At 42.7% G+C, this 14,690-nt stretch overlaps 1 protein-coding gene across 25 annotated transcripts in view; it reads left to right on the plus strand.

Annotated features, from left to right (window-relative positions):
* Positions 1–14,690, plus strand: part of DLG2 (discs large MAGUK scaffold protein 2) — a 2,369,976-nt gene that overhangs the window by 1,133,454 nt on the left and 1,221,832 nt on the right. For 16 of the 25 annotated variants that reach the window (XM_042238120.2, XM_060403917.1, XM_060403919.1 and 13 more), the window contains one exon: positions 10,380–10,541. In XM_042238120.2, coding sequence (XP_042094054.1) covers positions 10,380–10,541 — 162 coding nt within the window. The remainder of the gene's footprint in view (positions 1–10,379; positions 10,542–14,690) is intronic. The other 9 variants (XM_060403914.1, XM_060403915.1, XM_060403916.1 and 6 more) reach the window with 1 other exon arrangement.

Below are 14,690 nucleotides of genomic sequence, written 5' to 3' on the forward strand. Positions count from 1 at the left end.
CACACACTATGTGGCCCTTGTTCTGGCCTGAGGCTCTGCAGGAGACAGACAGATGGCAGAGGTTCCTGGCCTCAAAGAACGTAGATTACAGAGGCCGAGTTAAGACTTGACACAGAGGATGCTATCTGTTGCTACATTAACAGAAGGCAAGAAACCAAGAGGTTTTGAGCATTTACTAAATGTCAGGCTTTGTGCAGGAAGCTGTAATCTTGCCCTAAGTTTGTAAGTGCTTCGCAGTGTTGCTGTCAGTCTTAAATGGGATACTTTGTATAACACTCTTTGAAAAGTGCACAACATTTATTGACTTTGAGTTGGACCATAAAGAAGACTGAGGGCTGAATAACTGATGCTTTTGAATTGTGCTGTTGGAGAAGACTCTTCAGAGTCCCTTGGACAGCAGGGAGATCCAACCAGTCCATCCTAAAGGAAATCAGCCCTGAATATTCAATGAAAGGACTGATGCTGAAGCTCAAGCTCCAGGATTTTGGCCCCTGATGAGAAGAGCCGACTCACTGGAAAAGACCTTGATGCTGGGAAAGATTGAAGGCAGGAGGAGAAAGAGGTGACAGAGGATAAGATGGCTGGATGGCATCACCAGCTCAATGGACATGAGTTTGAGCAAGCTCTGGGAGATAGTAAAGGATAGGGAAGCTTGGTGTGCTTCAGTTCATGGGGTCACAAAGAGTTGGGTATGTTTGCGTGACCAAACAACAAAGGCACTCTCGCACAATTCCCTTTCAAGAGCACACAAACATATTCTGGTTCTCATAGCATTTGACTTGTCTTTCGTCAGAACAGTGCCAGCTCCTGCAGCCAGGGGGAAGCAGAGCACTTTTTATTGCAGAAACAGCACTAGACTCGGGATTTTATTTATGAGGCCTTGAAAAATTTATGACTTCCCCCTCAGCTATTATACACCTTGCCCATGCAGTGTCATCTTCCAAACCTTGCAGAACCTCCCAGGGATGGACCAGATGCTTGCAGGAACCTGCGTTGGAATCCTGGGAAACTCGGGATGGTTCTGACTCACACAGGCCTCAACAGAAGGCAGTGAGCAGAATTTGATCCAGTCGTGGCCATCCGCATGGGAGGGCCCGGTGGCAGAATAAGAATGCCAGTATGAGCGCATGATGATTCAGCTGGGAGGGCTGTTTGATCAGGTTGATCATATTATTGCTCAGATGACTGAAGTCTACTTCAGTTGATGTCACATTCGTCGGTTTCTATATGTCTTACTATGGTCCACTGGAGATTGAGATGACTGTGATTCTGATACTGAACACGGTTCTTGGCCTTCCCTAATCAGCAGAAATTGACAAGAGGCCAGACCAGAAGTTCAGCCAAGGCTTCATCAGGGCTCTTGTGCCGGCTTCCCAGGTGGCACAGTGGTAAAAACCACCACCACCCCCCACCCCGCCAAGCAGAAGCCTCAAGTTCATTCCCTGGGTTGGGAAGATCCCCTGGAGTAGGAAATGGCAACCCACTCCAGAAAATTCCATGGACAGAGGAGCCTGGTGGGCTACAGTCCATTGGGTCACAGAGTCAGACGCGACTGGGCGACTGAGCCCAGGAGCAAAATCAAGTAACAGGTTTGCTTGTTCACTCCCTCGATAGGGGCAATCTAGTTCCTTACATGTCATTAGGGTAGAATGTGTCCAGGGGTTGAGCTGAGGTGGTGGCTGAGATGGTTGGCCCACCCCTTTGTGGTGTTGAGTGCAGAGACGCAATGCCCTGCTTTTTTTCCAGACACCCAGTTTTTTGACTCCTAGCTCTTCAGAAATGGCAGTGGGTTTTTTTTGGTCTTTGTATCTTTTGCCCCATGCACACGGTTGTTTTGAGTCCCATCTGGTCTTTGTATATTGTAGCTTGAGGACAGGTATGTCCAGGTGCAAGCTTTGCAACACTGCAGCAGAGGGTCCCAGGTCCCAGGCCTGTCTCAACTCCATCTCTGCTCAGAAGTGTTCATGGGCTAGTAGGAGAGACAGACACAGACAAGTCATTGTGGCTTAGAGCTGTTATTTAATAGTAGGAAACTGTGAAGAGCCCTCAGTTCAGTTTGGTTTAGTAGCTCAGGTGTGTCCGACTCTTTGTGACCCCATGAACTGCAGCACGCCAGGCCTCCCTGTCCATCACCAACTCCCAAAGTTTACTCAAACTCATGTCCATTGATTAGGTGATGGCATCGAGCCATCTCATCCTCTATTGTCCCCTTCTCCTCCTGCCTTCAATAGTTTCCAGCATCAGGATCTTTTCCAAGGAGTAAGTTCTTCTCTTTTCCAAGGAGTAAGTTCATCAGGTGACCAAAGTATTGGAGTTTCAGCTTCAGCATCAGTCCTTCCTATGAATATTCAGGACTGTTCTCCTTTAGGGTGGACTGGTTGGATCTCCTTGCAGTCCAAGGGACTCTCAAGAGTCTTCTCCAACACCACAGTTCAAAAGCATCAGTTCTTCGGTGCTCAGCTTTCTTTATGGACCAACTCTCACGTCCATACATGACCACTGGAAAAACCATAGCTTTAACTAGATGGACCTTTGTTGGCAAAGTAATGTTTGTGCTTTTAAATATACTGTCTAGGTTGGTTATAATTTTTCTTTCAAGGAGCGAGCGTCTTTTAATTTCATGGCTGCAATCACCATCTGCAGTGATTTTGGAGCCCCCAAAATGAAGTCTGTCACTGTTTCCACTATCTCCCCGTCTATTTGCCATGAAGTGATGGGATCAGATGCCGTGATCTTAGTTTTCTGAATGTTGAGCCTCAAGCCAACTTTTTCACTCTCCTCTTTCACTTTCTTCAAGAGGCTGGGAGCCTAAAGAAAGAACATCCTTCCAACCTTAACAGTCGGTCAGAGAAAGTTTCTAAGAGAGAATGACATTCAGTCTGATTATCCAGGACCTGAAAAAATTTGCCTGAGAAAGGAATCCAGGGGTGGAAGTTAAATTTCAGAATAGGGAAGGGCATGGAATTCCAGAGATGAGGGGCAAAATGAGCTACAACAGGGAACATAAATTATTATTAGGGAAGAACATAAATTCTTCTCTGGCCTGAGCACTTCTGCCTAGTTCCCGTTGGAGCTAGGAGAGAACATAGAATCGGTTTACAAAAGTTCTGTTGTCCCAGAGGCCCCTCCAGTGGGCTGAGCTGAGGGGAGGAAAAGAAGAAGGCATGTCCATCAAAGCAGAGGCCTTCCTCAGTGACCCTCCTTTTAAAGGAAATGCAGAAACCCTCGTTGCCCAGTCTGGCATCAGTGACTAAGAGACAAGCCCTGGAATGAGAGAAGACTCAGAGTTGCCCAGAACATTAGCGCTGATTCTTTTTTTTTTTTTTTTTTTAGTTGGCATATAGTTGCTTTATGGTGCCGTGTTAATTTCTGCTGTACAGCAAAGTGAATCAGCTGTATGCATACATGTATCTCCTCTTTTTTGGATTTCCTTCCCGTTTAGGTCACCACAGAGCACTGAGCAGCATAAGCACCGCGCTGTACAGCAGGTTCTCATTAGTTACCTATTTTAGACGCAGAGTGGTTATGTGCCAACCCCAGTCTCCCAGTTCATCCCACCCCCCTTTCCCCCTGTGGTGCCCATGTTTGTTCTCTATGTCTGTGTCTGTATTTCTCCTTTGCAAATATTGACAAGTTCATCTGTATGGAGCCAATTCTTAAATCAGGATTTGACCTCTTGCAGAATGGTTTAATCTCCCTTGTCAGATGACTCTCAAAGATTTCCTGATAGTTATATTTCCTGAAGATATAATTAGTCTCTTAAGATCTTTGAGTCCTAATTAGTTTAGAAGAATATTTAAGTGAAGTGCTCTAGCTCCAGAGTCAGACTTGTGTTTGAATCCTGGTTTGCTTGGTATATAAGCTTGGAAAAAAATGCCCATCTGACCAAGCCTGAGGCGATGGAAATTGTAACACCAATCTCCCAGATGTAATGATGTGTGTAAATCATTTAGCATAGTTCCTGAAACATTAAAATGAAAATGAAAGTTGCTCAGTCGTGTCTGATTCTTTTTGACACCATGGACTGTGTAGTCCATGGAATTCTCCAGGCCAGAATACTGGAGTGGGTAGCCTTTCCCTTCTCCAGGGTGTCTTCCCATCCCAGGGATCGAACCCAGGTCTCCTGCATTGCAGATGAATTATTATTAATGGTTTTAATATTACCATTCATGTTAGAATTCGTATTTTTGTTAATAATGTTAATATTAATAGTAATTTTAGTAGTACAGAAAAACCTTTTTTTTGTTATAGCTGAAGTTAAATCTAAGCAGAGAGATTCTTCCAAACCATGTCAGAGTGATTCCTCTGGAGGCTGGTGTTTGAGTTAAACACGGCACCTCTCACTGATTCTTGTCATCTTTTGCTTAGTCATCTCTTGGAGAAAACTGGAAAAATAAAGGAGGAGGACCACTTGTCTGGTACCAGGAGGAGTATTGTTTAGGTCTCTTGTTCGGTCACTAAATCGTGCCTGACTCTTTGCAACCCCATGGACTGCAGCACACCTGGCTTCCCTGTCCTGCACTATCTCCCAGAGTTTACTCAAATTCATGTCCACTGAGTTGGTGATGCCACCCAAGCATCTCATCCTCTGTTGCTCCTTTATCCTCCTGTCTTCAATCTTTCCCAGCATCAGGGTCTTTTCCAGTTAGTCAGTTCTTTGCATCAGGTGGCCAAAGTATTGGAGTTTCTGCTTCAGCATCAGTCCTTCCAATGAATATTCAGGGTTGATTTCCTTTAGGGTGGACTGGTTGGATCTCCTTGCAGTTCAAGGGACTCTCAAGAGTCTTCTGAAACACCACAGTTCAAAAGAATCCGTTCTTCAGTTCTCAGCTTTCTTTATAGTCCAATTGTCACATCCATACATGACTACTGGAAAAACCATAGCTTTAACTAGATGGACCTTTGTTGGCAAAGTAGCGTCTCTGCTTTTTAATATGCTGTCTAGGTTCGGTTCAGTTCAGTTCAGTCGCTCAGTCGTGTCTGACTCTTTGTGACCCCATGAATCACAGCATGCCAGACCTCCTGGTCCATTCTAGGTTAGTCATAGCTTTTCTTCCAAGGAGCAAGTGGCTTTTAATTTCATGGCTACAGTCACCATCTGCAGTGATTTTGGAGCCTGAGAAAATAAAGTCTCTCACTGTTTCCCCAACTATTGCCATGAAGCGATGAGACCAGATCCCATGGTCTTAGTTTTCTGAATGTTGAGCCTCAAGCCAACTTTTTCACTCTCCTCTTTCACTTTCATCAAGAGGATCTTTAGTTCTTCTTTACTTTCTGCCATAAGAGTGGTATCGTCTGCATATCTGAGGTTATTGATATTTCTCCTGGCAATCTTGATTCCAGCTTGTGCTTCCTCCAGCCCACCATTTCTCATGATGTACTCTGCATAGAAGTTAAATAAGCAGGGTGACAATATACAGCCTTGATGTACTCCTTTTCCTATTTGGAACCAGTCTGTTGTTCCATGTCCAGTTCTAACTGTTGCTTCTTGACCTGCATACATATTTTTCAGGAGGCAGGTCAGGTGGTCTGGTATTCCCATCCCTTGAAGAATTTTCCAGTTTGTTGTGATCCACACAGTCAAAGGCTTTGGCATAGTCAATAAAGCAGCAGTTTCTTTCTATTATCATTCTAGATCCTCTTTCATTCTGGAAAGCTTCAGAGCTGTTGATTACCCATTTCTCCATTTACACTCAGTAAAACTGTTTTTACTCAGTAACACAGTTGTGTGCACAAAACTCAGTTTACACTCAGTAATACAGTTGTCATCACTGTGCGTGTGACTTGGCTGCACATGTGTATTATTTACTTGGTAATTTGTAGCCTTCTCAAGGTCAAGAACTGGTTCACATTCAGTTTGGGTTCTTTGCATATATTACTGAAAGGAAAGATGTGGTGAGAGATATATAATGCTTAAGAATCTGATATCCTTTAAGATTGTGTCAGTCCAATGATGTGGTCTGTTTTTGCTTAAGCCTGAGTTGACAATGTTTCACAATGAAAGAGGTTGCATTCAGGAGCCAGAATTACTTGGTAGCTTGAGCAGGTTATACCCAATTCATCAATTTGTTTAATTGTCAGTCATAACTTTATTCACTAAATAGTTATTGAGCATGTGTGCCAGGCATTTGGTTAAAGGCCTGCAGATATGGGGATAAACTAGACCCAAATGGCCCCTCTTCTCACAGAACCTTATAGTGCAATGTAAAAACTCCAAATATACAGAATCATATAGCATGATAAAAGTTGTGGTTTGGGGAGTATAGGCAGCTATGGGAATACCCACAAAACCTCGGATTTGCATTTCATGAAAGCTTCTGAGAAAAGGTAATGTCAAGATTGAGTCCAGAGGATCAATGAATGTTAAGATGAACAATTTTTACTGATAAAGCATTAATTGAGCATCAAGATTGAGTTTATAGTCTAATTTAAGCCTGTATCGCTCTTCAAATTGGGTCTTAATTTTATGGAAATAATTAAATAAGTTCTTTACAGTAACATGTAAGTTTAACCAAGTTTATTATCTCTCTGTGTCCTGATTTATTCCGCCAAACAATTCAGTGAGATGTACATTTTTATGAATGAAATCTTTCTGTATACCAGCTGAATCTTATTGCAAGAATCTTTGAGGAGCTTCTATAATCAGTTTAACTTTGCAAAATTTTACTTTTGGTGTTCTTGGATATTTAGGTTGTAGAACACAAGCCCTTCCTGGCTGTGATGAGTGACATGAATATGGCTTTACATATGTTAAAGTTTTTAAAGCTTAAACAATTCCTCAAAAAACTAAAAATGGAATTGCCGTATGATCTAGCAATTCTACTTCTGGGTATCTCTCCAAAATAATTGAAAGCATAGCTCCAAACGTGTTTTTGTAAATGCATGTTCATAATAGCCTTACCCACAATAGCCGAGAGGTTGAAGCAATCAACAGCTCATCTACAGATGGATGAAGAAACAAAATGTGGTGTATACATACAATGGGATACTATTCAGCCTTGAAAAGAAGGAAATCCTGTCCTCTGCTGCAACATGGAGGACACTTGAAGGCATTAAGAAGTAAACCCGTCATGAGAAGCAAACACCATGTGATTCCACTGATACAAGGTGGAATGGTCATAGAATAGTCAAATTTATATAAACAGAAAGTAGAATGGGGGTTGCCAGGGGCTGTAGGTGAGAAAATGCTGAGTTGTTTAATGAGTAAAGAGTTTTAATTTTGCAAGATGAATTCTGAAGATCGGTTACACATCAGTATGAATAAAGTTAGTATTACTGAACTATACACATAAAAGGGGCTTCCCTAGTGGCTCAGATGATAGAGAATCTGCCTACAATGCAGGAAACCCAGGTTGGATTCCTGAGTTGATAAGATCCCCTGGAGAAGGGAATGGCAACCCACTGCAGTATTCTTGCCTGGAAAATTCCACGGACAGATGAGCCTGGCTGGCTACAGTTCGTGGGATCGCAGAGTCAGATACAACTGAGCGAGTAACACACTTTCATATGCTTAAAACAGTTCAGATGGTAAATTTTATGTGTATTTAACAATTTTTTTAAAAATCCTTTAAAACTGAAGGTAATGGTATGTTTATGTTTATTCCATAGCCCTGTGGTAAGAGTGGTGAGATACAAGAGTTCAGCACTAGTGGGGACTAAGCTCATGTAGTGGTATTGGGGGTCACTTATCATGAGGAAAGGAAGCTTGAGCTCTGTCACGTGGTCAGTGGGAGTCCCTGAGGTGTTTTAAAGAGAAAGACTCTGTCACTGTAAGATTCAGAAAGCCAGCCCCTTGGCATATGTACAGAGGTCATCCTTAACCGTTTGGGCACAGGGGCCAGTTTTGTGGAAGACATTTTTTCACTGGGCTGGGGTGGGGCGGGGAAGGTTTCAGGATGATTCAAGCACATGACCTGATTATCCTGCCTCTGATCTGGCAGGAGGTGGCCCTCAGGCAGTAACACAAGCGATGGGGGGCAGCCGCAAACACAGATGAAGCTTCACGTGCTCGCAGGCTGCTCACTTCTGTTGTGCGACCCCGTTTCCAACAGTCCATAAGACTGCTATTTGTTCGTGGCCTGAGGGTTGGGGACCCCTGTGGCCAGGATGTATGGGAAAGGGGCAACCTCAGCAGCAGTCTGTCCAGTCCAGAGTCTGTTGCTGTGGTCCAGCTGAGAGCTGCAAACCTGAACGTGGGCAGTGGTTAACGGAGGTGGTGGGAGATGAGGACCGAGTAGGCTCAAGAGCTATCTGAGACAGTAATGAGGTAAACTCAGTGATTTATTGAACTGGCAGATGGCAGGGGGTGAAGGAGAGGATGGCGATTCACTGACTCCTACTTTTCTGGCTCGGGGGATCGCAGAGATGGCAGCGCCTCCCAGAGAGAGAACTGAAGAGGGGGGAGGAGTCGTGGAGGGGCTGTAGGCTGAAAGCCAGAGACGCTAAACTGGGCATGTGTGTGACATTATTCCACTTCCAGCAAACACCACATAACTGATCCAGAATGAATATTAAGCTTGATTCATGTTTCTAAGTCAGATGACCTTCCCAAATTATTCATAGAGTTGGGAAGATAAAAGTATGGTATTTTGTAATGCACAGGAATGTTCTAGCCTCATTTTGTTGTCTATCCTCCATAGAGTGCTTTTTTTTTTTTTAAAACCAAGCTGCTGTAGGCTTGGATTTCATCTCCTTTTGGGAATGGGGGCAGGGGGAGCTTTATGAGAGTAGAAAAAGGATTCAGATTCCAATTATCTGGACAGGGTCCTGGCTCTCATGACCAGTATGTAGGGGGTCCTGGACAAGTCTCTTAACCTCTCTAAATGTCAGTTCTCTCATAAGTAAAATGCAGCATCATAGATAAGAAGAATTGCAGTGAAAGAAATAAATGAGAGTCCTTTGCAAATGGGTTCATGGTATTGTCAGCTGTAATTTTTGTTTTGAAACTGATATTAAGCTTGGAACACTGTGGAAAGCCTCCCTGGAAAATAAAAGTAATGATGATCAACTTCTGAGTAAGAATGGACTCCAGATTGAATTGCCAACCCTGAGTGGTTCCTCTTGTTACTGTCAGTTCATGAGTCAGCTGGAGAGCTGATGTTTAAGAAATCATATTTTTCACCTAAAAATGAGAGAAACATAAGCATGATTTTGTAAGAAAATGTGTTGTTTGTAACCTGCTGTCGGTGATGATGATAAAGGGGTACTGGGAAGTGGTAGGCATTACAGGTAGACCTGTTGTGTTATGTCAATGTTTGGGCCTCTGCCCCTGATGACCCCTTTGCCATTCACAGGGAAGAAAGGAAGAACAAGGCAAACTCACATTTCATTAGCTGGCTTGCATGTGGGATGAAGAGTGTCCCTTTTTTCTTTCCCAAGTAGACTAATAGCCATGAAACAATGAGACTCTAACAGTGGGGTAGGTCTGAAGGAAATGGGGTGAGAAGCAGAGAGAGAAGGAAGAATGGGACACCCAGGCCAAGGCTGGAGATGGAGATTGACCCATGGCCGTGCCTACCCTCCACAGAGCGTGCCTTGCCCTGGCCCTGTTCTCTCTCTGCCAGCTTCCTTTGGTGTGCTTGGAAGACCCAGAGGAGGGCCTTACTTTTGATAGAGGATGCTCTTACTATTACAGGCATGTGGAAGGAAGATGACAAAGAGCAAAAGGGACCAAGAAAGAAGAAACTATTATCTCTTTCCCCTCAGGGAATCTTCTCAATATGATACAGGCAGATTTTTTTTTTCCCCTTAATTTTTAAGTTCTTTAAATGAAAGCTCTATCTTTAGAAATTGTGAACCTTTGTCCTAGAGTCTAACTAACCCGAATCAACACTCCTCCACTTTGGATATGAAAGGAAGAAAATATTCTTTCTTTGGAGGCCAATACCAGCAATGCAGGTGGCAGAAATTTTCCCTTATTTCCTAGAAAACTTACAACTTTCATGCTTTCTGAATCAAAATTAGATTCCCCAACTGGTTGCATCAGAATTCTGTCTTCTTGCTCTGCACTTTTTTTTTTTTTTAAATTTTCCATCCTTGACCTAAAATTTTTAGCACATATTTAGCTATTCTGATCCTTTGGAGGGATACCTCCTCACCTATGTGTCATTTGTTATCATGCTTCTATGTTTTATAAAGAGAGATAGTACACGATAGGCAAAGACAAGTCATCAGCATTGGTTGGCACTGATGGTTGGTTCAACGTGGCTTGCCGTTGACCTAGGTTATGTGCCCACCCAAAGGGACTGCAGCAAAGCCTGTTGGGTGACGTCAGCAATAGATGTGCACTGTGCCCTGTAAATGAAGTGAGAACGTGAAGTTCAGAATGGTACCCTTGGCAAACACTCATGCTTTTTTTCCTTTTTTGTCTTTTCTCCTAGAAGTATCGCTATCAAGATGAGGACGCTCCACACGATCATTCCTTACCTCGACTGACCCACGAAGTGAGAGGCCCTGAACTGGTGCACGTGTCAGAAAAGAACCTGTCTCAGATAGAAAATGTCCATGGATACGTCCTGCAGTCTCACATCTCTCCTCTGAAGGTCAGTTCTATTGCTCTTAGAGCTGGCGGCAGGGGATGGTGTGCATTTGCTAAGGGAGATGTCTGCTGGCTTAAGTGGGGCTCTTTTAAAACACTACAGTGGGACCTGGTTGCCAAAGGGTCTTTCTGTGGTTTGGAGGTTTACCTGGAATTCCTGACAGGTGACCGGACAGTTACTCTTACTGTTATTTGTTAACGTGTCTGGAAAATCCTTTTAGCTTCTGCAAATGGGCTAAGGAGAGACCAAACACTGGCAAACTGAATGGGAAAATACACTGATCCGTGTATTTGCAGAGCCCACAAGGACATCAAGATTTCATTCAAATTGTGTTTCTCCCTCTCTTTGCTTGGCTCCAGATAAATATAACATGATGACACCTAGTAATTGCCTCACCTTGTAGACTAAAAAAGAAGCTGTGAGTTGGTTCATCAACAGCTCTATTTTATAATTCTTTCTCTTTGGTGTCATACTTTTCCAATGCTTTCTACATTTTTTTTCTTAGATTTAAAACAATTTTTTGGTAAGTGCTATTTTGACAGGAAAGGACAATGAAATGAGCGTTAAGAAATTTCTGTGTTCCTTGGTTGCAGTTTACTGTGTCATTTGCTTTGCTGATGCTATGGGATTTTGTGTCTTGGGTGAAAGCTTATAAATGTTGATTAAAGTCAATTAAAGGGAAAGTAGAACTAGAGTCAATGATGTAATAGGAGCGAACTTAAGTGTAAAACAAAACAAACCAAAAAAACTACCAAATAGCTCCTTGATCTTGCTAAAAACTTTTTATTTTGTTAGCTAAAACATTCACTTCACTGGCACTTTCATACAGCTGTGTTGCAATAGAAAATGTACCATGAAGGTTTCCCTGATGTCTTCTGGGATCTTATTATACCTTCCAAAACATCAGAGAAAGTCTGTATTATGTTTAATATAGTTCCAAAATTTGGTGCATTTTAAGTACTTTGACAGCCTAAACCTGCATTATTAAATGAACTAGTTCTGGTTACCACACATTAATTAGAATATTAGGCTAATTATCACATTCCAGTCAATATTTAATATTTTGCTGTTGAAACTCATTGTTCATTTCTTCCCAGAAAGAAAAGAACTCTTTTCCAAAGAGTTTTCTTTGGAAATCACTGATGGATGGGAATAGGTTTGGTCAGCCAGGAGAAGAGGAGATAAAAGCATAGAGCACAGAGAGTTGCCTTCTCCTACTTAGGGCTGTCATGATATTGGTGGGCGTAAGCGCAACCACTGTGTATAATTAATAGGAATGTATATTTGGGATCATTGTAAGACCACAACTTATGTCAATTAGTGCTACCTCCAAAAACTACTGTTTTGTAAATTAGGAGTTGCCTGTCACTACCACTCCAGTGTTCTTGCCTGGAGAATCCCAGGGACGGCGGAGCCTGGTGGGCTGCCTGTCTGTGAGGTCGCACAGAGTCGGATACGACTGAAGCGACTTAGCAGCAGCACCAGAAAACTTCCAGGCTTGTCTGACGACCTAGAGGTGATACAGAGAAAAGGACTCCTTCTTCAGCAGGAGAGCACACAAAGTTGTCTCTAAGGGTTTGGTCTAACTGTAGAAATCAGTGATTTCACTCCAGGGTCAGATGAATCCCTTCCTGCTTTAAGCATCTTTCATCTTTGCAACAACAACAAAAAAATTGCTCATCCTGAATCAGTACTGACCAGTGTAAACTGAAAAAGGGCAAAGCTGGGAGGCTGGGCTGCACAGAGAAGAGTTGCACTTCAGATGTTTTTCTAACTGGATGAAGGAATCCCTGTAAGAACCTCCATGAAGCCTCCCCTCCTGTTAGTCCTCCCAACTTGCCTTTTCCCTCTTCCTACCAGGTCCTTTTTTAATCAGCTCTAGAGCAGAGTTCCCAATGGCTTTAAGATGAGAAGGATGATGGAGGCTAGTCTAAAGCTAATCTGGCAACAGTAAAAATAATATGAACAAAATAATAAAAAGACTATCAGATCTTCATTTTGTATGTTACAGGTTCAGCATATACTTGATAATCTAATTACTGAACATCTGCAGTTTGGGGGATTATACCGTGTATAATGCTGCTTCATGCCTCATTTGGTAAATGTCTATTCAAGCTGAAGGCAACTTTGTTTTTTTCTGAAGATCATCTCTCAGATATAAAGGAATCTTTCCTCTCTCCCCTTTATGTCTTGACTCCAGGAATCTCAGAGTTCAGTGTCTTCCACTTTGGTTGTTTTCTTCAGTTTTATTTTGTTTCAGCTGCTCCCTCCTGTCTTTTTTCTTACTGTGTTCTTTATTTATTTTTCTGGTGTTTGTGGTTTTACTGTAGTGGTGTCTTTTGTTGAAGGGTTCTCACATCAGTTTTTAAAGTAGCCACCTGTGAATAATAAATCTCTGATACGAAACATCAAGGTTAGAATAGGCTTTTTCTCGTTTTTGGAATTACCAGCTAAGCAGTGTGGCCCCCTGGTGTATTATAAAGAGAACGGAAAGGTGGCCTCGTCCAGGGCTTCTGCACCCTGCCTGCCAGTTAGCTATTTTGGGGCCAGGACGCTTCCGTCATGACCCTCTAGAGTGTTGTTTGTGCTGAACAAGATATACTATTAGATTGTCTTAATGAAGAGCCTGTGTACCTTTCTTCTATCGGCAACAGTGATAGAAATATATGGGCACAATTTTTCCAGAAAAGAAAACAGCCCAGCGTGTTGCATTTGCCAGTCACGGTGTATACACTGCCATTGTGGCTGATTTCAGGTTACCAACCTGAAGCCGCTGAATGCACTTACAAAGACGGGCGCGTGAGGTTCTCATGAGACAGGACGAGCTGGCCCCAGCCTGGCCCTGCATGATCAGACGCAAGCACACGTGCTTTCAGTCACAAAAAACACATTTCCTAATCAAGCCGTTAAGAGGTTATTATATTATCACAGTTCAAGTGTTTGGAAAACCTGCCCTGATTAAAACCTGATGTGTTATTTTCTCATAAAGGAAGCCTATTAGAGTCAGAGATGTGCTAAGAGGGTACAAATTCTCCATTAGACCTGGCACAGTTTCAGCCTTGTCCCTTCTGTGATCTGTCTGGTGCTCTTGGGTCAAGCACTAAAAGGGGGAAGAGTGAGGAGACAAAACACACAGTGAGATGCCTCCCCTGCATCCTACTTAGAAGGCAGTGTGGGGACTTCCCTGGTGGCCCAGTGGTGAAGACTCCACCTCCCAGTGCAGGGATTGCAGGTTCGGTGCCCAGTCGGGGAACTAAGATCCCACGTGCCTTGTGACCAAGCAGAAACAAAGTTCTGGCAATTTCAGTAAAGAGTTTTAAATTGGTCAAAATAAACCTTAAATAAATCCTAAAAAAGATTTCTTTTTCAATAAAAATAATATCAAAATATTATAATCAAAATGAATCTTAAAAAAATATAGACAGCAATGTGGTTCTCTAGTATTAATTAGGAATTTACATAAGGCATGCCTGAACAGAGTGTGAGATTGCTGGAGGACAGTTTAAATGTCATGTTTAGTGGGCTCCCAACGGTTAGCTGAGTAATCTGCCTGTTACAGGTTTGACAGTCTTTTCTCCCATTGCCGCGTAGTGCCTGAAACCTCGGTTCTAAGATTCATCTGCCTTTGGAACACCCCCGCTGCTTGGCGGATAGATGGATTGCTTAGCCTGTTTTCATTAGAGCACCTCGGCCAGTGTGAAGTATGGGGTTGGAAGGAGAAATGCAATTTAGCAGTGAATTGGATAGAATTTGTTTTCTTGGCCTCCAGATGGGGATGTGTTCTCTTCAGATGCTACCTTAGAATCCTCTAGGAAAGAAACAGGCCTATAATAAACCGTGAGCATTTTCTTTTCAGTTTAGATAAGCTCATTAAATAGTAATTGAGTGTCTACTATGGGTATCATAATAGGTGATGGAGACACAAAAGACAGTAAATTGTGATTTTAAATATGCCTGTGGCTCTCCAAGGGAATCTGAGTTCTAATTATGTATTGCTCATCCTTACTCTGCAATAGGAATTCAAATTCCTGAATCTTAGGTACTATGAGACCCCAGGCATCTATCAGAGTACTCTTTACAGAGTATCTGTTAGCTCTCTATCTCAGGTTCTTCCTCTGTAAAATGAAGGTGATAATAATATTTATCTCATAG

Source organism: Ovis aries, chromosome 21 (genome assembly GCF_016772045.2).
Source record: "Ovis aries strain OAR_USU_Benz2616 breed Rambouillet chromosome 21, ARS-UI_Ramb_v3.0, whole genome shotgun sequence".
Lineage (NCBI taxonomy): Eukaryota > Metazoa > Chordata > Mammalia > Artiodactyla > Bovidae > Ovis > Ovis aries.